General features: G+C 30.3%; 2 protein-coding genes across 5 annotated transcripts; both read left to right on the plus strand.

Annotated features, from left to right (window-relative positions):
* Positions 1-390: 390 nt before the first annotated feature.
* On the plus strand, positions 391-8,607 carry LOC108340977 (protein DECREASED SIZE EXCLUSION LIMIT 1). Of its 4 annotated transcripts, none has more exons than XR_008248297.1 (14): positions 391-839; positions 2,615-2,785; positions 3,076-3,138; positions 3,236-3,307; positions 3,401-3,457; positions 3,590-3,792; positions 4,533-4,591; positions 4,697-4,784; positions 4,983-5,049; positions 5,564-5,646; positions 5,721-5,812; positions 6,643-6,736; positions 8,085-8,148; positions 8,268-8,443. XR_008248297.1 is itself a non-coding variant. In XM_052876056.1 (14 exons), exons 2-14 carry the CDS (start codon positions 2,682-2,684, stop codon positions 8,364-8,366), a joined length of 1,158 nt encoding a protein of 385 aa, XP_052732016.1. In that variant the 5' UTR covers positions 392-839; positions 2,528-2,681; the 3' UTR covers positions 8,367-8,607. The 4 variants fall into 4 exon arrangements, 3 of the variants coding, with proteins under 3 accessions (XP_052732016.1, XP_052732014.1, XP_052732015.1); XM_052876056.1 differs by having other exon boundaries at positions 392-839; positions 2,528-2,785; positions 6,630-6,736; positions 8,268-8,607; XM_052876054.1 differs by having other exon boundaries at positions 392-839; positions 6,630-6,736; positions 8,268-8,607.
* Positions 8,608-22,685: 14,078 nt separating this feature from the next.
* On the plus strand, positions 22,686-24,678 carry LOC108340988 (aldehyde oxidase GLOX). The gene has a single exon (XM_017578580.2). It carries the CDS (start codon positions 22,838-22,840, stop codon positions 24,482-24,484), a length of 1,647 nt encoding a protein of 548 aa, XP_017434069.1. The 5' UTR covers positions 22,686-22,837; the 3' UTR covers positions 24,485-24,678.
* Positions 24,679-24,968: the final 290 nt, after the last annotated feature.

Here is a 24,968-nt window from a genome sequence, read left to right on the forward strand (position 1 = left end):
AATATTAACAATTATAATTTTATATTACTTTAATAATTACAAGCATTTTGGTAATCTTTAATTTCTACCAATTAAATTTTTTTTTTATCTATCACATCAATCAAATCCTTCACTAGTTTTTATAAATTTTATTTTTATATTTACTCCCATTTATCTCTAAATCTATTCAAATAAACAACAATTAATTCTCATTCAAATATTCTCAAATTTATCCTATCAGTCTCTCCCAATTTTTTTTTTCTCTAAGTAAACACGCAGATAATGTGAGTTGAATGAGTTTATAATAAAAATATATTAAAGGTTGTGTATATAATAATTTTGTTTTAATAGTTCAATAGATAAAAATAAAAAATTATTATTTTGCCTTAATTATAAAAGTAGTTTAATATCTTTTCTTCTCCTTGACCAATTCAAACAGACTGTTCTCCTTCACTCTCAAATTTCTTCGTATACTCCTCCCGCGCACACCGCCGTGGCAATCGCGGTCTCCAGCCTCGGGGGCGGGCTCCAAATCTGCTGTCGTCGCTGGCGGGCCTTGACTTTTAGCGGCAACGACTTCGCCATGGCCACTTGCGCATTTTCTTCTCCTCCGCCCTAGCCCAGTGGCCATTTCCTCTCACCGCCAGACCCAGAAGAGAGCATCTTCTTTCTCCCCCAAAGTTCCGGCGAGACTCCAACGGGCCTTGACCATCAACGGCGTCAACGAGAACCGCCGCGCGTCAGCCGCTAGCCATTCCTCCTCCGCACGAGCTCGCCGCAAGCTCTCCGTCGTTGGAGCCCTCATCTTCTTGCCGCTCTGCGACGTCGGAACCCTAGGCCGTCCGCCGCTGCCATCTCCGGTGAGATTTAATCACACTATCTTCACCCTCTTCTCTGCCACGTTTCTATGTGTGCGCGTATCAGCTTTTTCCCTCCTTTCTCTGTTTTGTTTCTTTCTCGATTTGGATTCGTTCCGGGGGTGATTGGGGCTGATTGGGGGCATTCTAATGGGTTGTTGCTACCAAATAGAGAGATGGTGAAGCTGATAATTCCTCACGACGATTGGCATCATTCCTGAACTTTGTCCAATTGTGTTTAATTACTTGAGACGATTGTGTAATTTGTTGGATTGTTTGATGATTTATTTGATTGCGAAATTCGTTTGTTTACTTTGATGATTTGAGTTGCTGCTGAGTGATGTTGAAGAGGTTGAGTTCGGGGTGGGGTTTATCTGCACAGGTTATTTAAAATATGACTGTGATGGCCTGCAACCTAATTGGCGAGTTCATTCTGTCTTTGAGTGTTTAAAGAGGCCTATTTTCTCAAATGTGGAAAAGGCAATTTGTCGTAAGTTGACAGCTAAGGTCGATGCTTGTAGTTTTTGGGTTCATATGCATTTCGCAATTAATGATTATTGGGTCATCATTAACATTAATGAAATTCATGCCACTCGGGCTACCGGAATCAAAGAAAAGCAATTGTAGTCCAGTGCTTTCTTTATGCATGAATGGAGCTCACATTATTATATTATTCAATTAATGCTTTTGGAACATACTTAAGCTTGCATGTCAGGCCAAAGCATTTGATGTATTTGGTTTCTTTTTGGTTCTATATTTATATAATGTGTCCAGTTTTAAGCTTAGTTTTGAGTTTGCAGTTTAATAAGTCACGGATAGCTTTTGATTTGGAACTACTTCCCCAATTTTTTTATATATTAAATTGTGGTAATATAGGTTCGCTTGCATCGCTTTATATCTGTTTTTTTAAAGAAATTAATTGATAATTTTTTTTTCTTTTTTTGGGTATCGTATGGTGGTCCGTGTCATTTGGTACCTTTCAAAAATAAGTGTTGATACATGTATGATTGCCCACATCCTCTTGTATTCAATACTTCTTTTTTTAAAAATATTTTCCTTGCTTCTTTTGGATGTCTATGACTGTTCGTCTCATCTGATATCTTTCCAAATAATGGCTTGAGTATTTGTACGACCCCTTGTGTCATTTCAGTACCCAGTGTCTATTTTTCAAGAATATAAAATATAAAAAATATAAACGCTTCAGTACTCGCTCGAACAACTCTATTTAGATCTATGTAAAAACTGATTTTCCATTATAAAAGAAAATATTAATCTCAAAATCTTAAAAGAAATATGTTTGTTTCTTTTATACTTCTTTTTCTTGTTATTTTAGTGGAAAAATAAATATTTCAGAAAATCACATCATTTTTGTATATTTAGTTAAAGGTACTTAATCGACTTTCGGACTCAAAATATGGTTTATAGACCATGTTTTATCTTTACGATTTTTTATAGGTTTCTAGAACAGTGGCAACTCTAAACTCTCTATATTCAAAATTATTCTCTGATTTGACTTCCTTGTGATTTCTGCTGTGACAATGGAGAAAAAATCAATCCAGCTTTCGTTGATAATGTGTATTTTGCTCTTGTGAATGTGCTGGCTACTAGTAACTTGAGAAACAGAACTTTGAAAGTGAATTGTTTTGAATTTGTGTGAAAGTGCCGAGTTTAAAACATTGGTTATGATTCAGTGATTTACAGGATAGAAATCTGAAATTAGAACATCGTAAAACCTGTTCGATGACAGCTAAGGAAATTCAATTTTTTTACTTGACAAGTCAATATAGGTGAGCTGGATAGCCTACTGTCAGTTCAGTTCAAGTGGATCATAAAGAAGAACAAAGAATGAGTAGAAGACCACCTCCTGATCCCGTGGCAGTGCTAAGAGGCCATCGAGCTTCGGTCACAGACATTTCTTTTCATCCCTTTAAGCCGATATTATTCTCCGGGTATTCATTGCAATTGTTTGTCGTTTTTTGTTTTATGGGCATTACTCTGGTACACATTTTTTCCCTGGGTATGGGACATTGGCATCCAATATCTATCAAGCATTTCTTTGGCTGCTAGTTACTTTTATAATAGTTTTTAACACTAAAAGTAAAATCTGTGTTCAATAAATGATGAGTTGCCTTGGATGCCATACCCATCGGTGTGCCACAAGAACTCCCTGATTTAGTTGGTTGCGTATACAATTAGTTTCACTTAATAATTAGTTGCATTATCGTCTTCTTGCTTGCAGTTCTGCTGATGGTGAAGTCCGAATTTGGGATACCCTTCAACATCGAACTGTGTCATCTGCATGGTGCTTAGTTCTATAATTTTTTGGCATTCATATTTGTGAAGAATATCGTTGATTTTCATAAATATGATCCATGGTACAAATTAATTTTATACTGCAGGTTACATAGTGCTGCACATGGTATTGTTGCTGTTGCTTGTGCTTCTTCCCTCGGAACCAATAAATTTGCCAGGTGCATCCTTTTCTACTTGATCTCCCCCGGTTCTGTTTTAATATCCAAGTATATTCTTGCTTTATCAATATTCATTATTCTGTATATGTGTAGCCAGGGTAGGGATGGAACTGTAAAAGTTTGGGAATTTGATGATGCCGGTTTGTCAAGGTGTTGTAGTTCAACTTCTACAAATGTCTTATCCGTTTAGTTTTGAAAGGATAGCTTGTGTTTTTGTGATACAAGCTATGGAAATGTTCTTGTTATCACCTTACCTTCTGTTTTGCTGCACTCCAAACACAGGATCCCATCACTTACAATCAAGACAAACAGTTACCACTTTTGCAAATTTTCCGTGATGAAGAATGATTCTGTTGGGTCAACAGAAGGGAAAGAATTAGAAGATTGCAACAGAAGAGACCCAGGAGGAATGTCTGATAGAGAAATTCTGGAGGTTAAAAGGGACGAGGCTTACACCAATCAAAGTTGTTCTAAAAGCTTTGGAGGTTTGTTTGTTGAATTCTATATTTAACGTTTATGAAGTTTTGAAACTTCTGACAGATTTTCCGTTCTGAATTTAGAATTCCCTCATTCTTTTACAATATTAACAAGGCATCAATGAAATGTGGTGATTTCAATACTATAACCTAAAGGTAAAGGATTAGGCAATCTTGTGTTGGCATGATGGTTTTGGAATGATAGAATTTTATCATCTAGCTAGTGTTGTTTTTATCTTTTGCAACCCTAAGCATCAGCATGCATACCCTGGCTACTTCTGTGAAACTTGTTGGGAATGACTTGCACATTTTACAAAATTTAGGAAAAAACAGTATTTGAGCTTGCAAGAAGTTATGTGATTTATTACTGCCACTGTTATTTTTCTCTTAGACACATAAAATAATATGGTTTAACATCATCCTAAAATTTTCAGACCTATATTGTTTGGTTCAACTTATTTTTAAGAAATAATTGCTTACTTTTTTAGTTTGAAGAAAAAAAAAAACATTTTTCCAAAATTAATCTTAACTAAACATGCACTCAGTACACTTTTGCTTGTGTGCATGATAATAGATATTTGAAATTTAATAATTCCACTGTCAAATTTTGTATATTTTTAAAAAGCTGCAAAGGCCATTGCACTTCTGGAGATACTGCCTTGGTGGACTAAAGTGTTTATGCTTTATATTACTGAAAGATACTGTGATATTATACAACTGCGATTGATGAAATCTCGTTGTATTCACAGAAAATACATATAGTGGAGGGCTACAATATGTGGCTTTGTCAGGGGAGAACTCTTCAGAGGTAGACGTACCTTTCTCATGTAAAACTTAATTTATTCTTTTAGATATATTTCATTGTCAAATTATGAACGAACCCCTATGCTCATCTATTCAATCATTTTTAAAGGTCGAAATTTGGGATCTCAAGTCAGCTCAAAAAATTGTACAACTCCCTTCAAGCAATCCCAGTAACCCTTCAAGTGTTAGCAACAGAGGTAGAGATTTGTTTTGGGTCTATATTGAGGTTCAACTTTACCATCAATCTTTTAAAATTCTCATTTCTCAGGATACCTGGTGCTTTCATGATGCTTACATATTTTTTTCCATATCAACTCCTCCCTTCTTTTAAACATTCTGTTGCTTATAATTTATGAAAGTACTTTCACTGAATCATCACAGCTGCTTCTTGTCAGGGATGTGCATGGCACTTCAATTGTTTTTATCATCGGAATCACAAGGATTTTTAAATGTCTTGGCTGGGTATAGTCTCAATCCTCTTTTCTCCCACCCTCCCTCTCTCAGACCTGTAAGTGTATTATGTTAAGCATATCAAGTGAAAAGGTGTCCTTTCAGTGCAGAGAGCAAAACACGATCCTTGGATCAAGTATTATGGTATAGGGTTAGAACACAATAGTCTGTGACTTTTCTGTTTCAGTGGTCATGTTCCCCAAGTTCTGATACTGGCCATCCTCGTGAGATTGAATGGTCAATGTTTGTTCCTTTGGATCTCTTGGAGGTTATATGATGTGAGACTGATTATTATGAAAAGTGAAATGAACCAATGTTGACCATTAAATATTACATGGATGACCAATATTAGAAGTTATTTAGGTGTCACATAATTACTATAAACTTGATGTTCTCTTGACTGTTCATGTTTATTCAAAGATTTTCTCCTCTAACTCTTAATTAAAAACACCCATAGTGGGTGTACTTCATATGTGTTTTTGAATATAAGAGTATTGACTAGTCTCATCCTATACCCCCAATGTAGATATGAAGATGGTTCCATGCTTTGGTGGGATATACGGAATCCTAAAGTTCCAGTAACTTCTGTAAAATTTCATTCTGAGCCAGGTGTGGAAATTAGCTTTCTCAGATTTCATTTTATCTTTTGATACAAATTTGATAACAACTGATTAATTTTTTAGTTCTGAGCATCTGTATTGACGGGTCTTGCAAAGCGGGTATCTCGGGAGCAGCGGATGACAAAATTATAATGTACAGCCTGGATCATTCTTCGGTAACATCCTTTTACTTTTATTTTCTTCTACTGAAACTTCTTGCTCATAAAAGTTGTTGTTAATTGTTATCATTCCAACTTCATGTTGATAAGAAGAAAAATCTTAAGAATGAATCTGTTATGCTTCTTGCAGTTAGTATAATCTGTAGATACTGCTTATGTTAGTGTTTATGTTTCAATTATCAGTTTATTTTGTTTTTTTGATTTTCTGACTCTGGCTTCCACTGACTCCGAGAAGACAGCACTTACCTCCACCCAGCCATAACAAGTTTTTCAAACCCAATCAGCATGTGAACAAAATGTGTAATAATGATTCTGGTTTAGAGTACACATCGGACAGCTCCAGTCAGAATCCTCGTGAGGAATATTTCTCCTAAAGAAGTGATCCCTAGTTGGTAACCTGTTTCAGATCATCCTTTATGTAAAAAAGCTTACCTTTGGTGGTACCTTAGCCTCCCATACTTCTTTGTAAACTACGTCTTACCGAGTTATTACCTGTTCCCTTGTATAACTAAGTAAGCAGACTTCACCATATACTCCCCACACGTCAGCCTTCCACTTCCACTCGTCTTGAACTTTTGTTTTAATTTTCACCACCCTACTTTTGGTGTTCTCCAACTCAATTAAACAATCCTTCTCCCGCTCAAATAGCTCTCTTCTCCATTTGAACTTCCAACTCCAGGTTCCTTCTTCCGAGGTCCCCATGTCGTTAACACTATATCCAATTTTTGTTCTGGCGGTATAAATAACCACACATCCAATATGCCCCGTTTCAGCTTCTTTGTATTTTTTCTTATATAAATCATGGTGACTGTAGGGTACTTGTGTAGTTAAGAAAGAAATCAGTTTGGAACGACCAGGCATATCAGGCATCTCAATTCGACCTGATGGAAAAATTGCTGCAACTGCTGGCTGGGATCACAGGTATCCTATCTAAATGACCGACATATGTGACTATCAGTTGGAGAAATTCCTTTATATAAACTAGAAAATTTATTATGCATTGCACAAGCGTTTTTAAATGAGTTAGTATCTGTGTACCAGGTGTAATGCTTAGTCAAATAATACGAACTTTTATAAAATGCAAATTTATTGTATTCAACCGTTGAATTCAATGCCTTCATTGATTAGATTATGTATAGAAAATTTTATACAATTTTGAATTATTTAAAAGCTTCTCACATCACTTAATTCTAATGAATAATATATTTAAAAATATCTAATTTTCATTATTAGACCATATCTATAAACATTTCAATTATTTCAACTATTAGATGGATTGAATTTGCATTCTACTCCAAAAACAGTTATGTAAGTTGCAATTTGACTATGTTGACAAGTAGTATAAATGGCTCCTCACAAAATTCATAAAGACATTTACTCCTGGTCATGTACAAATCTTTTTATCAAAATTAGTAAGATATAACTATTTTCGTCACCTCATATGAAGGCTTCACTACCTACTAATGTTTCTCCAATTTTTTAAATTTTCGTGACCTACACAACTGGCTCTGTTAAACTTTTATCTCAAACCAAATATTCAATATTTCAAGAGCTAACTATAAAGAAATCACTCTCCCGCCTGTTGTGTATTTCTATTCATTTCAATGTTGACAAACAAATCAATCATCTATGCATATCTATGAATAATATAAATTAAATTAATATAAGCATTTAATATTTCTGTTGTATAACATTGCAGTGGTGCTATGTTTTCACTGGTGTTAATGAAGATATTAATAAGAGAAATAATAAAAATGTTAGTTTATTAGATAAGAAAAAATATAGAGATATATTACAATTTTGAAATTGAAGAGAAAACCATGCGAGTTATGTTAACCAAGTCATGTAGTCTGTGTTTTCTAATTCAATATAGTATGTAAAAATTTATGTAATAATTTATAATAAGAGATGTAAAAAACATAATGCTAGACTTTTCACGAAGTCTTCTAACAGATTAAGAGAGGAAAATAGGAGGGTATTTACTCTCAAGAACCAAGATTCAAATTTAATATATATACATATATATATATATATATATATATATGTATATATATGTATGTATATATTGATTATGATTTGGCATAAATCAAAATGAGCAGTTCATTTCTTTTGCTCTGCACCACTGGTATCTTTCCTGGAAGGTGATCTATTTAGAACCCATTTTTTTTCATATATACACACAAGTTTAAACAAGAGACCGTGTTCAAATGCAACTCCTCATTGGTGGTACTCGTGCTGCTGTTTGATATCTCTGTTATCTTTATGTTAGGGTGAGGATATATAATTACCGCAAGGGAAATGCTTTAGCTATTTTGAAGTATCACCATGGCACAGTAAGTCACTGTTTCTTATATCTGTGTGTGACAATCTAAAGAATCTTATTGACATGAAAAACGACATTTTCATTTTGGCAATTCATAATTTGACTGACTGTTTTTGTCTGACATTGCAGTGCAACGCTGTAACTTATTCCTCTGATTGTAAACTTATGGCCTCTGCATCGGAAGACACAACCGTGGGGCTATGGGAATTGTATCCTCCTCGAATATGATAGGAATTCACTCAATGTTCTTGGTAGTTCTACAATATAACTTTATTATCAATGGTTAAGTAATTTTGTGCTAAAAATATTTCCTTCTAGGTTTGCACCTGGTATACCCTTAAAATAGAAGCGTATGTTTTTCTTTCTGAAGAGATTATTTAGCGTTAATGAATTTAAGTATTCTTCTTTGGTATGTATATTTTTCCCTTTGTATATTTTGTATAAATATTAGCAGAGAATTTTTTTTTTTCATGTTTTTATTTCTTTTCAATAGGTACCCTTCTACTTTACCGATGTCTTTTGAATTAGTTTCATTGTAAAGACATGGTTCATGATATTTATTTGACTTAATATCATCTTTCTTATTGGATTAATTTTAATTTATTTTTTATTATATAAGGTTCCTATGTTTTTTAAATATACTAGATGTGTTCCATTCCATTGTATCAACATTAATAACATTCTTCTTATTTTGTTTTTGGGATTGAACAATGATTCTATTGGTAAATAATAGGTCGATATTAATGTTAATTTAGTGAAAAATATCACGTTGAGTTAAAATTAAATAAAACAAAATATTGAATCATTATTACAAACACAATAAATGTTATTAAGTATATTTCTTTTAATGAAATTTGAATGACTATTTTTTTTATTTTTCATTTTATAGAATTAGTTAATACTAGATTGAAAAAATTGCATCAGTTTTATCATTTTCTTTATATGGACTCTTATTAAAACTTTCGCATGCATTTAAATTTATAGTCTTCTTAAATCTTATATATTTTTAAAATGCAATTTCAATTACAAAACATTGTTAGGGAATTGAAGAACTTGTACTTGCAATTGTAGGTAAAATTTACAATGAATACTATATTGATATTTCTAATAGATATCTGCATATAATGTTTATGAGTATTTTAGACTTTTGTATGTTCACGGATGAATATGGGTGATATTTCACAAATGTTACTTGTTAATAATTATTAATAAATTTTATTTAAAATATTTTAAGAAAAGACAAATGATAAAATAAATTTATTAATGAGAAAAATGATGGTTTATAACTTAATCTTACATATATTTATATTTTTATTTAGAGCTATGGATTTTTAAAAAAAATAGTTCTTTATAATTTATATAATTTAAATTTATTTTTTCAGAAAAATTAATTTTTTTTGTATTAATATTTTAATATGTAATTTATTTTTATTATATTTTAAAATAAAAAATTTATCTTGTTTATATTTTAAAGATTTATTTTTAAATAATTTAATTTTAAATTAAAAACAAAACAAAAGTTCATAGGTATAGAAAAAAATTTCCATTATTCTACCAAGTAAAAAGAAAAAAATAAATAATAGAGTGATTTGTTTTAGATAAGACCGATAAGCAAAGAAGACTGTATTGTCTCCACCTGTCGTGATCTTAGTAGTGTAGTGTGTGTTTCTTCATCATTGTTCTTGTGGTTTACATAAACGAATTCAATTTCTTTTTTGTTACGGTTGACGAAGAAATCTATTCTTTGACTTGGCAAAGTGTCCATGTGAGAAAGTCTGACATACATTATGTTCATTTATTTCCAAGCATTAATCACCAATACGATAAATCCAATAAATAAATCTCTTCTCAAACTCCAATGAAACCTATGTTTTTATATGAGATCCAAAGTAATCTCAGATAACAAATTTAGACGTTAATGCAATTATCCTCGTTCCATCATTTCCATTTAATCTTCTTCAAATCAATATGCCACTCATCCCATCTTTATCGAACACTTCCAAAACTATTAATTACGTGATTCCACCTAAATCAAATCCCAAGATTTGACGGTAAGGAATAAAACATATCACTGTTTCTATCATCCACATTTACCAAAAAAATAAAAAAGAACATAACAAATGCTTTGGTTTCTAAAGTCAAAATATTTTGAGAATTAATTATCGTGTTTCTAATTACCTTGTGAATGAAATTGTTATTTGTTATTATTTTAGGTTTACTTTTATGCTTCTTTTAAAGGTATGTTTAGATATAAGTTTAAAGTGTTTTTAAGAATTTCTTCTTCTTCTTTTTTAATTCTTGACACTTTATATTAGCCTCACGATTTATTCATATTTAGAAGTGATATTATAAGGGTACGAACTTAGATCACTTGATTAAAAGTTACATATTGCTACTGCTGTACCAATCAATGTTGGTTTGGATTTAGTTGCGTTTCCATATGTATCACATGGAAAAAAGAAATGAATTTTTTATTAGCAAAAGGATGATGAAACATAAAATTAAATGTATGGGGTATAGTCTATAAAATTTATGCAGTAAAAAGAAATTCACTAGCAAGGTAGGAATATAAATGAAACTAATCGAGTTGAGGTATAAAAGTCAAGCTTCATTTATAAAAAAACGAAAAAAAAAACATAGAAACTTGTAGGTTGGTATTTTTACAAGTTAATTGAAATAATTTACAAAAGTAAATTAAAATAAGTTTTTGTATGAAATTGTTTTGCTTAATCAAGTTAACTTTTTAAGCTAATTAAGAAATTTACAACTTTTTTAAATGTTTCGTCTAACACACTTTCGCAGATTAATTAATATAAGATTCTTTAAAATTAATTAACGATATTAAATTTAAGTCTTGATATATTATTAGGTTAAATATATTTATATTTCTTAAATTTTAAAACAAAATTAAAATTCATTTATATTTTTGTCACAATTTTTAAAAAATGAATGAATATAATATTGTAACATAACTGCTCTAAGAAATTAATAAATATTTGAAATTTAAATTTTATCAAGATTTGAAATAATAACAAATTTCAATTTCGCTTTAAATTTTAGGAACTAAACACATTTAACTATTAGAATAAAAATATACGAAAGAGTTTTATCGTTCACAACAATAAAATTATTTTTAGGATGACAATTGTGAATGCGACTGAGGGTTTGATGATGTCATATTTAAAATAAAAATTCATTTTTATCTTAAACTTAATAAAGAGGACTTTTTTTTTCTTTTATTGTTTTGAATATTAATTAAATAATTATTTTACAACAAATAAATATCACAAAAAAGAATCATATTCTTATGTATTAAATGTCAAAATAATACGTTCTTCTCCATATCAAATATAAAAAAGAAAAATTATAATGATATTAAATAACAATTGGATAAAATTAAAATTATTATTTAAAAGAGTCAAAATAATCACATTTATGATTTAAAAACAAGTTATAAAACTCATAACCGAAGAATAATTTATATAAGTTTTTTATGTTATTTATTAAATCAAAAGATATTTTAGCAATTTAACACAAGAGCAAGTATGATACGAAATGAGAGAAATATATACATATTTATTCATGTTTTCACACTCAATTTAAAAATACAGATATTATTAACATTAAAAAAATTCTTAAATAATTATCAGTTTTAGTGACTAAAAATAATTAATTAAAATAGTTATCTATTTATAAATTAAAAATTATTATCTAAAACAATTTCTATTATAAACAAAAAATTATAATTAATTTTTAAAATAATAACTAAAATATCCCAATTAATCTATCTCTAAACATATTTTTATATTAACACTCATACCGAATTATCAAAATCAAGAAATTTTTTAATAATATTTATGAAAACGTGCTCATTTGTTTGCGAGTAATAAAGAATGGTAAGACAAATTAGAATCGAGTTTTTGTTTACATCCTTTTTTATTTCAAAATTTTAATAAGATAATTTTGTAAACCTAATTGAGATCTGTCTGTTTGAATCAAGACCACTTTAACCCAATTGGTTTATCTAAATCATACTTTTACATTATATTTTAGTATTCATGATATATTAGAGTAAACATAATCAGAACAAAATATTTATGTAGACAGTAATTATATTACAAGCAGGTAATTTTAAAAAAAAAACTTATTTTTTAAAAGAACATATGAAATGATACTAAATTAAAGTAATCTAAAATAAGTGGAATTTGTTCTTAAAGAAAAAGTTGTATTAGAAAGTGGGTTTTTTTAGGGTAAGGTAAGTTTTGCACCTCAATTATATATTATAAATTGGTCTTATCTCTAGTCAATGTGAAACTTTTAAGAAAATAAATTTTTAAGTCTAACTCAACTCCATAAAACCGGCTTGTAAAATAAGGTTTGTACTTTATTTATATATTATAAACTGATATTATTTTTACTCGATGTGAGACTTCCAACAAGCTAGTTCCAAGTTATTTAAACCTGTCAATTTTGCTTTGGGTAAAGTAGTTGATATAAAAATAATTAAAATAGGTTAAAATAGTGTGTTATAGAAGTAGATGAGTGAGACTGATTCCATAAACATGTGGAAAAAAAGTTGTAAAGAAAGGGATTCTCCAGCAACTACTTACTGTCTTCTTCTCATAAATTCCAAATCGGAAGAAAGTAGCGTATGGTTTTGCTACCTAAACCACCAAAGAACTACCTTTTCTATTTCTTTTCACAAACACAACAACATGCATTGCTATTCTCTTCTTCTTCATTTATTCAAACTCATCCAAAATTTTACCATTATTATTATTATTTAATACGCTCAAATGTTTAAGATTAAGACAGCACAACCACATTTAAATGCACATTTTATCGTCTTCTAATTTATGTGCTCAAGTGTCTAACTTTATCCTTTTTCTTTTTATGTCACCAAATTCCAAACTATGATCTTCATATTGTTTTAGCTAATCAGGCATATTTTCTTTTCGATGTTGATACTGTCCACCTAATTCTACGCTCTATTTTATTCTTCTTTAAATATGAATAAATACTTCTTCTTTAAATAAGAGTAAAATTAAAGAACGACTTCACGTGATATCCTTCAAGAGTAACTTAAGAAGCATAAAAGAATATTTTTGTCACCTCCTAAATATTATTATCAATTTAATAATCATTCGTCATATACGAAATATACCTGGATTTATAAAGTACTTTTTACACCTTTCAATTTCTTTTTTTAACATCACAGAGAGAGTTTATAAATGAATTTTCTTTTAGGTCATCAATTAAATTAGTAATATTTAAATCAGGTGAAGTTTTCATCATTCTTATCTTCCTTTCAAAATAACAATTTATATTCATTCTCATTTTATATTTAATGAATATAAATTTTTTATTCCATTTTCATCCTAATATAAATATTCGTATTCATACTCATTTTTTTTACAGTTTTAATATCAATTAATAAAAATATCAAATGAGAATTTAATATATCATCAAACAAAATTGTATAACTAAAAGTATGATAAAATAAAAAATATTTTGAAAATCTAAAAATAATTTTAAAGTATTAAACTAGTTGAACAATTAAGAGATAACGAAAATTGTTTGAACGAAATAAAAATTAAAGATAAAAATAAACAAAGAAGATAAATATTTTTATATTACCTAATAAATTAAAAATTTACTAAATTAAACACTCGACATTAAAACTCAAATATTTTTATATAGAAAAATAAACAATAAATAAAAATAATAAAAAGGAAATAGAAATAAACGCATTCGACTATATTTTGTAGTAATTTAAAATTCTTGTACTCCCCTTTGTTTTTTTAACAAAATTTGTGTAAGACAGTTTTTCAGCATATTATGTTATTAAACAAGCTTAAGTTTGAAGTAGATGAAGTCCTTATTTTAGGCTTCCAAAAAAAGTCTTAATATAAGTTTAAATAATAAATGTTTTAAGCCTTCAAGAAAAGAATGTCTCAAATTTGTTAGTACTGATTGTTTAACCTATGGAAAAAAATACCTAAAAATACTTGAAACATAAATTTTAAATAAAATTATGATACATTTTAATATAATTTTTTATTAATAAAAAAATCACGTTCTTAAATTTGTTTTAGACATTTCAAACTTTTAATTGCTTCCTAAATAAGTTCAATTTATAAATATAACATATGAAGGTAGAAAAGATCTTTAAATAGTTTATAAGGTGGATATTTTTCATACCATATTTCTTTCAATATGAAATATACTCAAATATTTATAAATATCAGTATAAGTTTATATCTAATTCAATTTTAAAAAATCTATTTTATAAATTAAGATTTGCATATATTTAGTGGTATAATTACCTAGAGAGTGAATAAGATAGACTATAAATGGTCCATATACCATTTTAGAAAATGGATATATATTTAGATCAATTTTACAAAATTATTTTATAAAATAAATTTTGTATCTTAGTTGTATTCCATAATTTAATTTTATTTATAATTAACGTTGGATTTCCAACACCGAGTTTTGTTCGGTAAAAAGCAAATTACAAAAGACACCTCAAGTGTCCCAACCCATATAACTCATATATAAAAACAAGCTAAAAATAAAACATATAAGGAGTGTTGTTATTTTCTATTGTGCCTAAAAGTCACACAAACTCAATAACCATAATTTTCCATTGAAAAAAATGAAAGATCAAATAATTCGTTCAAATTAAGATTCCTGTCTACAATAGTATGTATCTAGCTCTTAATTGTATTCGGTAATACTATTATGATACAACTATTGGATCTTTGCAATATCACATGGTGTATCATATGTATTGGATAACATATTTTGAATCTAGCATAGTTGTCATGTACTTGTCATTACTCAATGGTAGAGACAAACAACTATGGAACTTGTAAGAGGTATAGTAGTCTTAGCCTTCCAACCCCCTCGTTTTGAGGTTTCTCTCAAAGAAAAAGAGTAAGAGCCTCTCTTGTTGGTAATTAAAAATGTACCATTGTTTTAAACTATATTTTTTGTGATGGATAAAAAATGAATTGTTTCTACTGAAATGGGACGAGGATAACCGCATCTTAGGATCCTGCGTGCCAAACGTCCTTCCTACCTTACTCAACCGATCGGTGAGCATCCTTGTTCATTGCTCCAGAATATGGAACACTAAATGAGGGTTGACCTGCAGAAGACACTCCAATGCTCAAGTCAAAAATAAAGTCAAAAGTGAGTGTATCTCAAATTTAAACCCTTATTTATAGAGTTTAAAGGAATCTGACCAATTAATTTATCTCTTAATATTCATTAATGCAGATCTTAACTGTCTGTCAGTAGTCGTTGTCTCATTAATTGCGTCTCAACAGTTGTCAAGACCGAGCCGTAATGAGATGCTTTCTTGGCATGTCAACCGCTCGATCCTTTTCATTCTCTGAATCACCAACCTCGATCGGTCGAGTCTAAACCTATACTAACAAATTATAATAACTTTGTATATATATTAAACATTAAAAGTATGTTTAATTTGATTATATTATTTTAACTTCTCAAAATTAACTATAGGAGACAAGTAATAAAGAGAGGGAGGCATGACTCAAATTATTCTAAATGTTTTACTAATCAAAGTATTTATAATTAACCTTTTACTACATTTTTTTGCCAATATAATTTAATCATATAAAATATAGGTATTTCATCGACATGAGTATACTGTATCATTTAGAGAATAAATCTTTTTCAATACAACATATGTTTCATATTTACAAAAAATAAAAACTAAAACCTCACTGCTTAAAAAAGAGTAGCTCAATCTTCTTGAATTTCTAACAAAGATATGGTTGTTAATTATTATTGTATTATATGATCTTCTGTTAGCTAGAATCAAACACTTTCACATGTTAAGAACCTGGTCGATTAGGAAGCATGAACTGAGCGATCTCATAAGTCAAAACTTAAACATGGTTTAGAGCTAAAGATAGTTATATTAAATCAAAACATGATCATTCAAAAGTTCGATTGTAATTAGACCGACACTAATTTAAAACTTATTACAAAATTTATAAATACAAGTTTGAGGTATTGTTGTAGGTTGATTACATTTAAGACACATTTATTGTTGAACTATTGAATACATAATGATTTTAGTATCAAAATATCTTGTGCAGGTAACCTCCAAGTTTGACCAAACGACTACCAGAGTGAAATGAATAACGATTTTGTACCTTTTACAAGGAAGTGAAGCGAAAGTAAAAAAAACAAAACAGTTGACATCAATCCCACAAACTGAAACAATTAGTATTTGAGTAAATTTCACATAAATTGAAAAATGTATGAATGAATAATACAGCTTACAAAAATTACCCAAGATGATGCAATTGTTTCAATTGTATATAATAAGTGGGTTGTGTGTTTAATCATGACATTTCTAACATAGTTAATCAATTAAATGTTAACATGATTTTGAAACTGTTGCCACAATATTATAAATTATGATTTTACTCTATGTAACCTTAATTGTTAAGAAATTTAGAAGCTGGTCGAGAAAAGCAATTGGAAATTGGAGAAATGGGTTATGAAGTAGTTGAGTATAACCATAATGATAAAGGTTTAATCTAATAGCATGTCATTCACAGAAAAAGAAATAATGGATTGAATTGCAACGTGAAAGGAGGAATAAATGAGTTAGTGTAGATGCAGATGGAGAAGGAAAAGAAAAAGTAAAATCATCTACCAAACCATTTATTCTCACACCTATAAACATTAAATTCGCTCCTCCATGTCTTTGGCCAGCCACTGATTAACAACAAAACATATATATTATGTGTTTTGTTTTTTAGAAGAAAACAAACTGAAGACCACCGACGAAAAAGAACATTTGATGTAAAAAATGAGGGAAAAAAAAAGTGCAAACGAGTTGAAGAATGTTCGTCGCTAGTGACATAGTGAGAGAGAAAACGATTTGTGTGTCTGTCATGTCATGTACGTGTAGAAGACATGGTATATGGTTGTCTCCTACGCCCACCATTGGGCGCGTTGGACCCTGTTCCACTCTTCGTCAAACCACGGTTGATGTTTCGTAATTTATTAGCTTAAATATGTTTTTAGTCTCTTAAGTATCACATAATTTTGGTTTTAGTTTCTACTTGAAACTTTGATGATTTTTAGTTTTCATAGTTTTGAAACTCTTATTATTAGTCCATAAAATTGGACGACGTTAACTTTTAGTAGATGTGGCTAACGGCCAGCACACGTGTGATGCCACCTTTTTTGACTACTTTTAATTGACGTGGCAGTAAAGGTGTGGTGGTCGGTCGGTCTGGTGGGTGGTCGGCCACAATGTTTGGTGGTCGGTCGGCCTGGTGGGTTCTATTACAATAAACAAAACAATGCAATAGAAGCGAACTATATAAAAGACCGAACGATGTTGGGCAAAGACCAAACGGTTATGGAGACGGGTGGAGTTCAATATATGAAAGACCGAATGGTGTTAGGCAAAGACCGAAGGTGTTGGGCAAAGACCGAACGGTTATAGTGACAGGTGGAGTGCAATATATGAAAGACCAAACGGTGTTGAGAAAAGACCGAACGATTATGGGCAAAGACCACCATGCCGACCACCAGACCGAGTGGTCGACCACCCACCAGGCCGACCGACCACCACACCTTTACTGTCACGTCAATTAAAAGTAATCAGGTGACATGACACGTGGGCTGACCGTTAGCCACGTCAAACAAAAGTTAATGACATCTAATTTTAAGGACTAATAGTAAGAGTTTCAAAACTATGAGAACTAAAAACCATCAAAGTTTCGAGTAGGGACTAAAACCAAAATCGTGTAATACTTAAGAGATGAAAAACATATTTAACCCTAATTCATTTATCTCCTTACTTGTATGAAACTCCCTTTAAAAAAATAATTATACTTTAACAATATTTCTTTTTTACAATATTTTAACATTATTTACGTGTGATTGGTCCAAAATTAATTCACAATTAATAATAATAATTGTAAACACCAACATAGACCAATCACAGAATAACATGTAGATGATGTTAAAATATTGTCAAAAATTATTGTCAAAAGTATCGTTATTCTTAAAAAGAAGTGTAGAATTATATACTTTATGTGTCCGCAATTTCATACCGTTTATGGCTCCAATTCTACTTTTTTTACGCAACTTTCTAACACCATATATTAGGTTTTTGTGTTTGGTTTATTATTATCTAATAATAAAAATCACGTACGATTTAATAAAAAAAACTACATCGTTTAATAATATACAGAAATAATAGCATGTAAAAGTAACTAAGATATCACATAACAATAACAATCACATAACCCAATTAATAAAAGAAATAAATAAACAATAATAACTTAATTGAAAAATATAAGACTTCTTATTACTAAATAGATTAAAAAAAGGAATAAAAAAAATTAAAAAATTTAAATTTATTATAAACTTCAAATATAATTAAGTTTTTATTAAAGTATTTATATTTTGTTCAGTTTAAAATAGATATAATAAATTCTGATAGCTTTTTATATTTAATAATGAAAAATATCCATACGTGAAATAATGGATTAGTTAATTTTTATTTTAACCATATGTATTAAATAAAAACATAATAAATAGTTAAAATTCATTTAACATAATCTTTATAACTAATTGTATGGTATTTATAAAAAAAGGTTTCGGGCGTCACAAAAAAGTTGAACTTATAACTAATTGTTAATGTAAAAAGTATTTTTCTAATTTTAACCAAACAAAGAGATACTTTTAACTTTTTTTCACAAAATCTGAAAAGTAATGAGTTTTGTATGCATTTTTATAATCACTTTTAAAAGATAAATTGCCTAACATGCCATTGTTGTCCCAGCATTGAACAGAAGGGATCTAAGACTTTGCTTTCTGCTTTCGTTTACGTTTCAAACCAAACAAAAAAAGTTTATAAGATGTTCTCAAAAGTCCTTTTCAATTGCTTACTATGGTTCTCACTATTATTGCTTCTCATGAAAAAGTAATTACCATATCCAACTATTACAAACATAGGTTTTCAGTCTTCGCTTCCAGATGCGTTTACATTTCAAACCAAATTAATAAATATTAATAATTAAAAAAATGAAAGTAATTTGTATTAAATAATAATCAGTCGTATACTTCACTTTATTTAAATTGTAAAATAAGTGTCCCGATAGAAAATAAAGTATAGTAGTGAAATTAGTTTAGATATTTGATGATATATTTTTCTAATCTTGAAGTATAAAATAATTTTATCCCTAGCTATATAGTTAAACTCTTGTTTAAATCGTAATATATTAATGTTTTTTAATACATATAATTTTATAAGATAAAGTCTTATTTGAATATTTAACCTTGATGTGTAGGACAATGATTAAATATACTAATTTACTTTAACAGCACTAAATGTGGTAAAAACAAGAAAAGATGGAAGAGAAAACAGGGAGAAAAAAAGAGAGTATAAAGCTATGCTTTTTACTTATATGATTAATGGTACGATCGATGAGAAAAGGAAAGAGAAAACTGAACCCCAATAAATGTTTATTGTTTTTATACTAAATAAATAAACAAAGGGAACAAAATTAATACCAGAACTGTTGTAGACCATAGTTTTCTTCCTGGCTTTTCTGCCCCCTTTCAACAAAATGAAAAGAAAAACATTGCCTCTGATGTAATCATCATCCTACCATTGAATGATACGTTATTTTTTTTTTATTTTAAAATGGTGGAATTTTATCATCAATTTATTGATTTGAGTAAATTCTATAAAATTATAGATTGAAGTAAATAGTCATTGTTTGACAATTTCGGTCTAAATAAATCATCATTCAATTATTGAATTTAGCATCAATTTTTTCTACAATAAAGTCATCATTTCAAAATGATTTTTTTCAATTAGTAGTTATTTTAATAACATTTTTCTTTTTATTTTTTATTTTTTATTATATATGTTGCCATACTAATCATAAATAAATAAAATAATTTATATTATTTGTAAAATATTACTATTTATATTTTCTTAATTAAGATAGTATTGCTTTTCAAATAAGGTTTAGATACTTAATTATTTTCAAAAGGCACTAAACTATTTTTTATATATAAATTTTGGATATTTTTTTATTTGGACTCAGACTGATTATTTCACTATAATAATTTTTTTGTAAAATTAAAATTGAAATTAATTATAGTATACACCTTAAATTATATTTTTCCTTTTCAAAATATATAACAATAAGGTGTATTTAATATTTTAAAATCTAAAATAATTAAAATTATTGTATAAAGTAATTATTAATGTTTTACATTAAGATGAATCATGCCAATAATTAAACTTATTACTGTATCTTATTAATTTTTTATTTAAAACTAATTGAAACATGTGTATATGCTTTGCCTTTTATCATGCTAAAAGAAGAAGAAAACTTGGTGCAATATAAATCAATTATGCTATAATCTATAAACTTAACATTGATAGAAAGTAATGTATATGAGACTCATTGCTCATATAGATAATTACCCTAATTATATAATCTACTTAAGTCGAACATATAAAGAATATAAAATTTATCATCTAAACAATGGCGAAGTACATCTTAAAAATAATTAAATATCTAGATCTTATTTTTTTTAATATAATACTATTACAAATAAAAATAAAAATTATAAAATTTCAATTAACAGCATAAATAATTTGATTGTATATATCTATAATAACTAGTTTATACGTATATAATTAATAAAAGATACAAAAAATAATTATTAGAGTAACTACCCTCTTAGAAAAGAAAAGTCGTTATCATATTAATGACTTTAATGTAAAATAAAAGTCAAAGTTATCCATTCAATGTCTATTCATGTAATTTTTATTTTTTAAATTTTATTTACATCGATAAATTTATGTTAACGTAGGTTGTCTTAATTTTAACATTTTCCTTTTATAGATTCTAATATATGGCGTTATTTTAATAGAAAAATGTTATAAGAAGTTCAATATTCTCTTTTAAAAGTAATTTCTTAACAATTATTCTTATTTAAATAATAAAAAAAATGCATCAGTATAATAAAGTGAGTGCTTGAGTAGTTATTATTTTTAAATCGTTTTTTTCCCTGTAATATATATTTCAATTAGGGTTTTGTTTATTGTTGATATTTTTAAAGTTAAAAAAAAATCTCATCGCATGATAATCTAAAATTTTGTAAGAAATGATCATAAAATTCAGATTTAATTCTTACCCTAAATTACACATTAAAAGAATCTGGATGTGTGTCTTTGGGAGGGTAAACGAGACATGCTGTACGAGAATTATCTTTACAAAAATTACTTCCATGAATTTCAAAACTCAGGTTTTCACAAGTAATAAGTTTGTTGGGACCCATTCATTGTCTAATATGAGATTACATTTTAATAGGCGGCTAGTTAGCTTGTTACAGTTGTCTTCAAATTTGTCAAATGAAGCTTTAATGGTGAACGATGTTCCAAGAAATTCATCTTTATTTTTCAACTTCATAAATCACGATAACTTATGTTCTTAATCACCTCAGATTTTTTAAATCACGTTGTTTCCTCTAATAGAAATACAATACAACTGTTCATGATACACACACGCTTAACTTTCTTATATTAAATGTGGAAAACAATAATGTTAAAAGTGCTCTTTTGAATCTAAATAATCATACGACTTAAATACTCTCTAATAATTTTTTTTTTTACTTATGACTTAAAAAAATGTAACTGCGAAAAAGTTAACGAGCAATATCATGTGTTGTATAAAAACGTATATTTTGGTGGTTGTTTGAGACATTACGTCTGATTCATGCATTCTATGCAAGAATGAACACCGATGAATGGAAAGAAACATAAGTATCATTGAAGAAAACTAAAACTAAAGCGCACTGGTAAGTCCTACTATTTAACTCCCTCTCCTCTCCATCCAAACATAGTTCTTTATTGTTGAATTTAGTTTTTATTTTTGCAAGGCTTTTACATTTTTGATATTCTCTGATTCATAAACTTTCTACCTTTGACTAAAATTAAAATTATTTTTATTCAAATGGTTATATGTTTTGATATATTAGTTTTAGTTAAATTTAAAATTAATTAATTACTATAATTCAGGTAAGGAAATTAATAAATTATTAATATATCAATTCTGACCAGATTTAACTCCCCTGTCAGAATTGGCAACTTTTTACAGTTCATTTTGGACTAGAGATATGTTTGGCCATGATTGTATAGGTTAATACTTTTGCCTTCTTAGAGTTTCATTTTACTTCCACTACTTGTCCAAACACAACGTTCAGGAGTGGCAATAAAAGCTCAACCAAATCAGCCATGGCAAACTGCAGCTACCGGTCTTTTCACCAACCTCTTCTTCAAAACCCAAAACAAAAATCAAATTTTTATACATCTAACATAAAGAAGATCATGTACCAAAACAAATAAAGAAATTAAAGGACGTTGAAACCAAACAAATCTAAGTGATTTTGAGCGTGCAAAAGAGACTCGAGCAGAAAGAGAGCAGACATCAGTATCCCCACGCGTTGGCTTGCGTGTGGGATAAGTATTTTCCAGATTCTCTATCATTCACCTTCAACTCTTGGTATCAGAAGTATTTAAAGCCCTTAGCAGCCAGGCTATACTGCACTGCACCTCATCTCACCCCACCACTTTATCACTCTTCACCATTCTCCAAGCCGCCAAACCCACACCAATGATCCCTTCACTCTCTCTCCATATTATTCCTCTTCTCGTTCTTCACATCCTCGTCCTAGCACCGCCGTCGCCGGCGGAAGCCCGCAATGGACAGTGGCAGCTCCTCCAAGAAAACGTTGGCATTGTCGGCATGCACATGCAGCTCCTCCACAACGACCGAGTCATCATACTAGACCGTACTGACTTTGGATTCTCCAACATAACCCTCCCCGACGGTAGATGCCGCAAAAACCCAAATGAGATGGTCGTCAAAACCGACTGCACCGCACATTCCATCGAATACGACGTCGCAGCCAACAAATTCCGCGCCCTCTTCGTCCAAACCAACGTCTGGTGCTCCTCCGGTTCGGTTTCCCCCGACGGAACACTAGTCCAAACCGGTGGCTTCAACGACGGAGATCGTGCAGTCAGAACCTTCACCCCGTGCCACACGTGCGACTGGCTTGAAGTTAACAATGGACTATCAGCTCGAAGATGGTACGCCACCAACCACATCTTGCCAGATGGACGACAAATAATAATCGGCGGTAGAAGACAATTCAACTACGAGTTTTACCCCAAGACACAAACCACGGCTAAGAACGCTTACAGTTTACCTTTTCTCGTTCAAACAAACGACGCCTCGGCGGAAAATAATCTCTACCCCTTTGTTTTCTTAAACGTCGATGGCAATCTTTTCATCTTCTCAAACAACCGCGCTATCTTATTCGATTACAATAAGAACCGTGTCGTCAGAACCTACCCTCAAATACCCGGTGGAGACCCACGGTGCTATCCCAGTACCGGTTCCGCCGTTTTGCTTCCGTTGAAGAATCTTCGAGTATCCAATCTGGAAGCCGAGGTTTTTATCTGCGGTGGAGCCCCGAGAGGGGCTTATCCGGATACTCTATCGGGTCGGTTTACCGGGGCGTTGAAAACGTGTGCTAGGATTAAAATAACCGACCCGAACCCGAGTTGGGTGATGGAAACCATGCCAGGTGCGAGAGTCATGAGTGACATGGTTTTACTCCCAAGCGGCGACGTTTTAATCATTAATGGAGCTTCAGTAGGGACGGCGGGCTGGGAATTGGGTCGGGACCCGGTATTGAGTCCATTTCTATATAAACCGAATAATCCGATCGGGTCGAGATTTGAGGTCCAAAACCCGTCAGATATTCCACGAATGTACCATGCCAGTGCCATTGTGCTTCGTGATGGTCGCGTTCTTGTGTCTGGGAGCAATCCTCACACGTGTTACAATTTCACCAACGTAATGTTCCCAACGGAATTACGGTTGGAAGCGTTCTCTCCTTCTTATCTTGAGCCCGGATTCTCTGTCCTGCGTCCCACAATAGTGTCCCCTTCGTCCCAAACAATGGTGAAGTACGGTGAGACATTGAAGGTTGGATTTGAGGTGACCGCGAGTTTGTCTAAGGATTCGGTGTCGGTTACGATGTTGGCGCCGCCTTTTGCAACGCACTCCTTCTCCATGAATCAGAGGTTGTTGGTTTTGGAGGCGCAAGATTTGAGCAAGGTTGGGAACTCGACTTACGAGGTGGAAGTTACGGCCCCGGGTTCCGGTGTTCTTGCACCGCCGGGTTTCTATCTGCTATTTGTGGTACATCAAGAAATTCCAAGCCACGGTATATGGGTTCGGATGGTGTGAATTTTACTCACTGGCTGCTGAGACCAAGAACATATTTCCTTCATATTCTTATTATTTGTGTTCTCTTCTTTAATTGAAGTTATTTGTTTTTGTGAATGGCAGTTTCAGAACAGATTTGTTGGTGAGCATTTATTAACTGTAAGATATGGGGAGATAAGAGAGTCAAATAAAATTATTTACATTCTTCTTGGATTTTTCTTTTCGTTTCTTACACATATTATGGCATCCCTTCATTTAAGAAGCTGGAAAGAAAATTTTCAAAGTTTCTTTTTTTATCCATTAAAACAATACTTTTCTTATCTATTTATTTCTTTCATCCCTTTTTTCTTCTTCTTTATTTAACTCTCAATACAAATACAAAAATCACGATAATTTAATTTTGAAACACTTACGCTAAAAAAGTTTGTCGTGGAAATCAGTTCAATGTGGATTAATATTCAATATAATTATTATAAAAGGATTTTTTTTTATCTGTATGAAGATC

Source organism: Vigna angularis, chromosome 4, assembly GCF_016808095.1.
Source record: "Vigna angularis cultivar LongXiaoDou No.4 chromosome 4, ASM1680809v1, whole genome shotgun sequence".
NCBI classification, from domain to species: Eukaryota; Viridiplantae; Streptophyta; class Magnoliopsida; order Fabales; family Fabaceae; genus Vigna; species Vigna angularis.

What these genes read in the sequence shown, in the direction of transcription:
- LOC108340988 (XM_017578580.2), top strand. Translation starts at nt 22,838, where the DNA reads ATGATCCCTTCACTCTCTCTCCATATTATTCCTCTTCTCGTTCTTCAC.
- LOC108340977 (XM_052876056.1), top strand. Translation starts at nt 2,682, where the DNA reads ATGAGTAGAAGACCACCTCCTGATCCCGTGGCAGTGCTAAGAGGCCAT. An exon ending in TTGTTCTAAAAGCTTTGGAG is followed by an intron (nt 3,793 to 4,532) that starts GTTTGTTTGTTG and finishes TTGTATTCACAG; the next exon opens with AAAATACATATAGTGGAGGG. An exon ending in TTTTTAAATGTCTTGGCTGG is followed by an intron (nt 5,050 to 5,563) that starts GTATAGTCTCAA and finishes CCCCCAATGTAG; the next exon opens with ATATGAAGATGGTTCCATGC.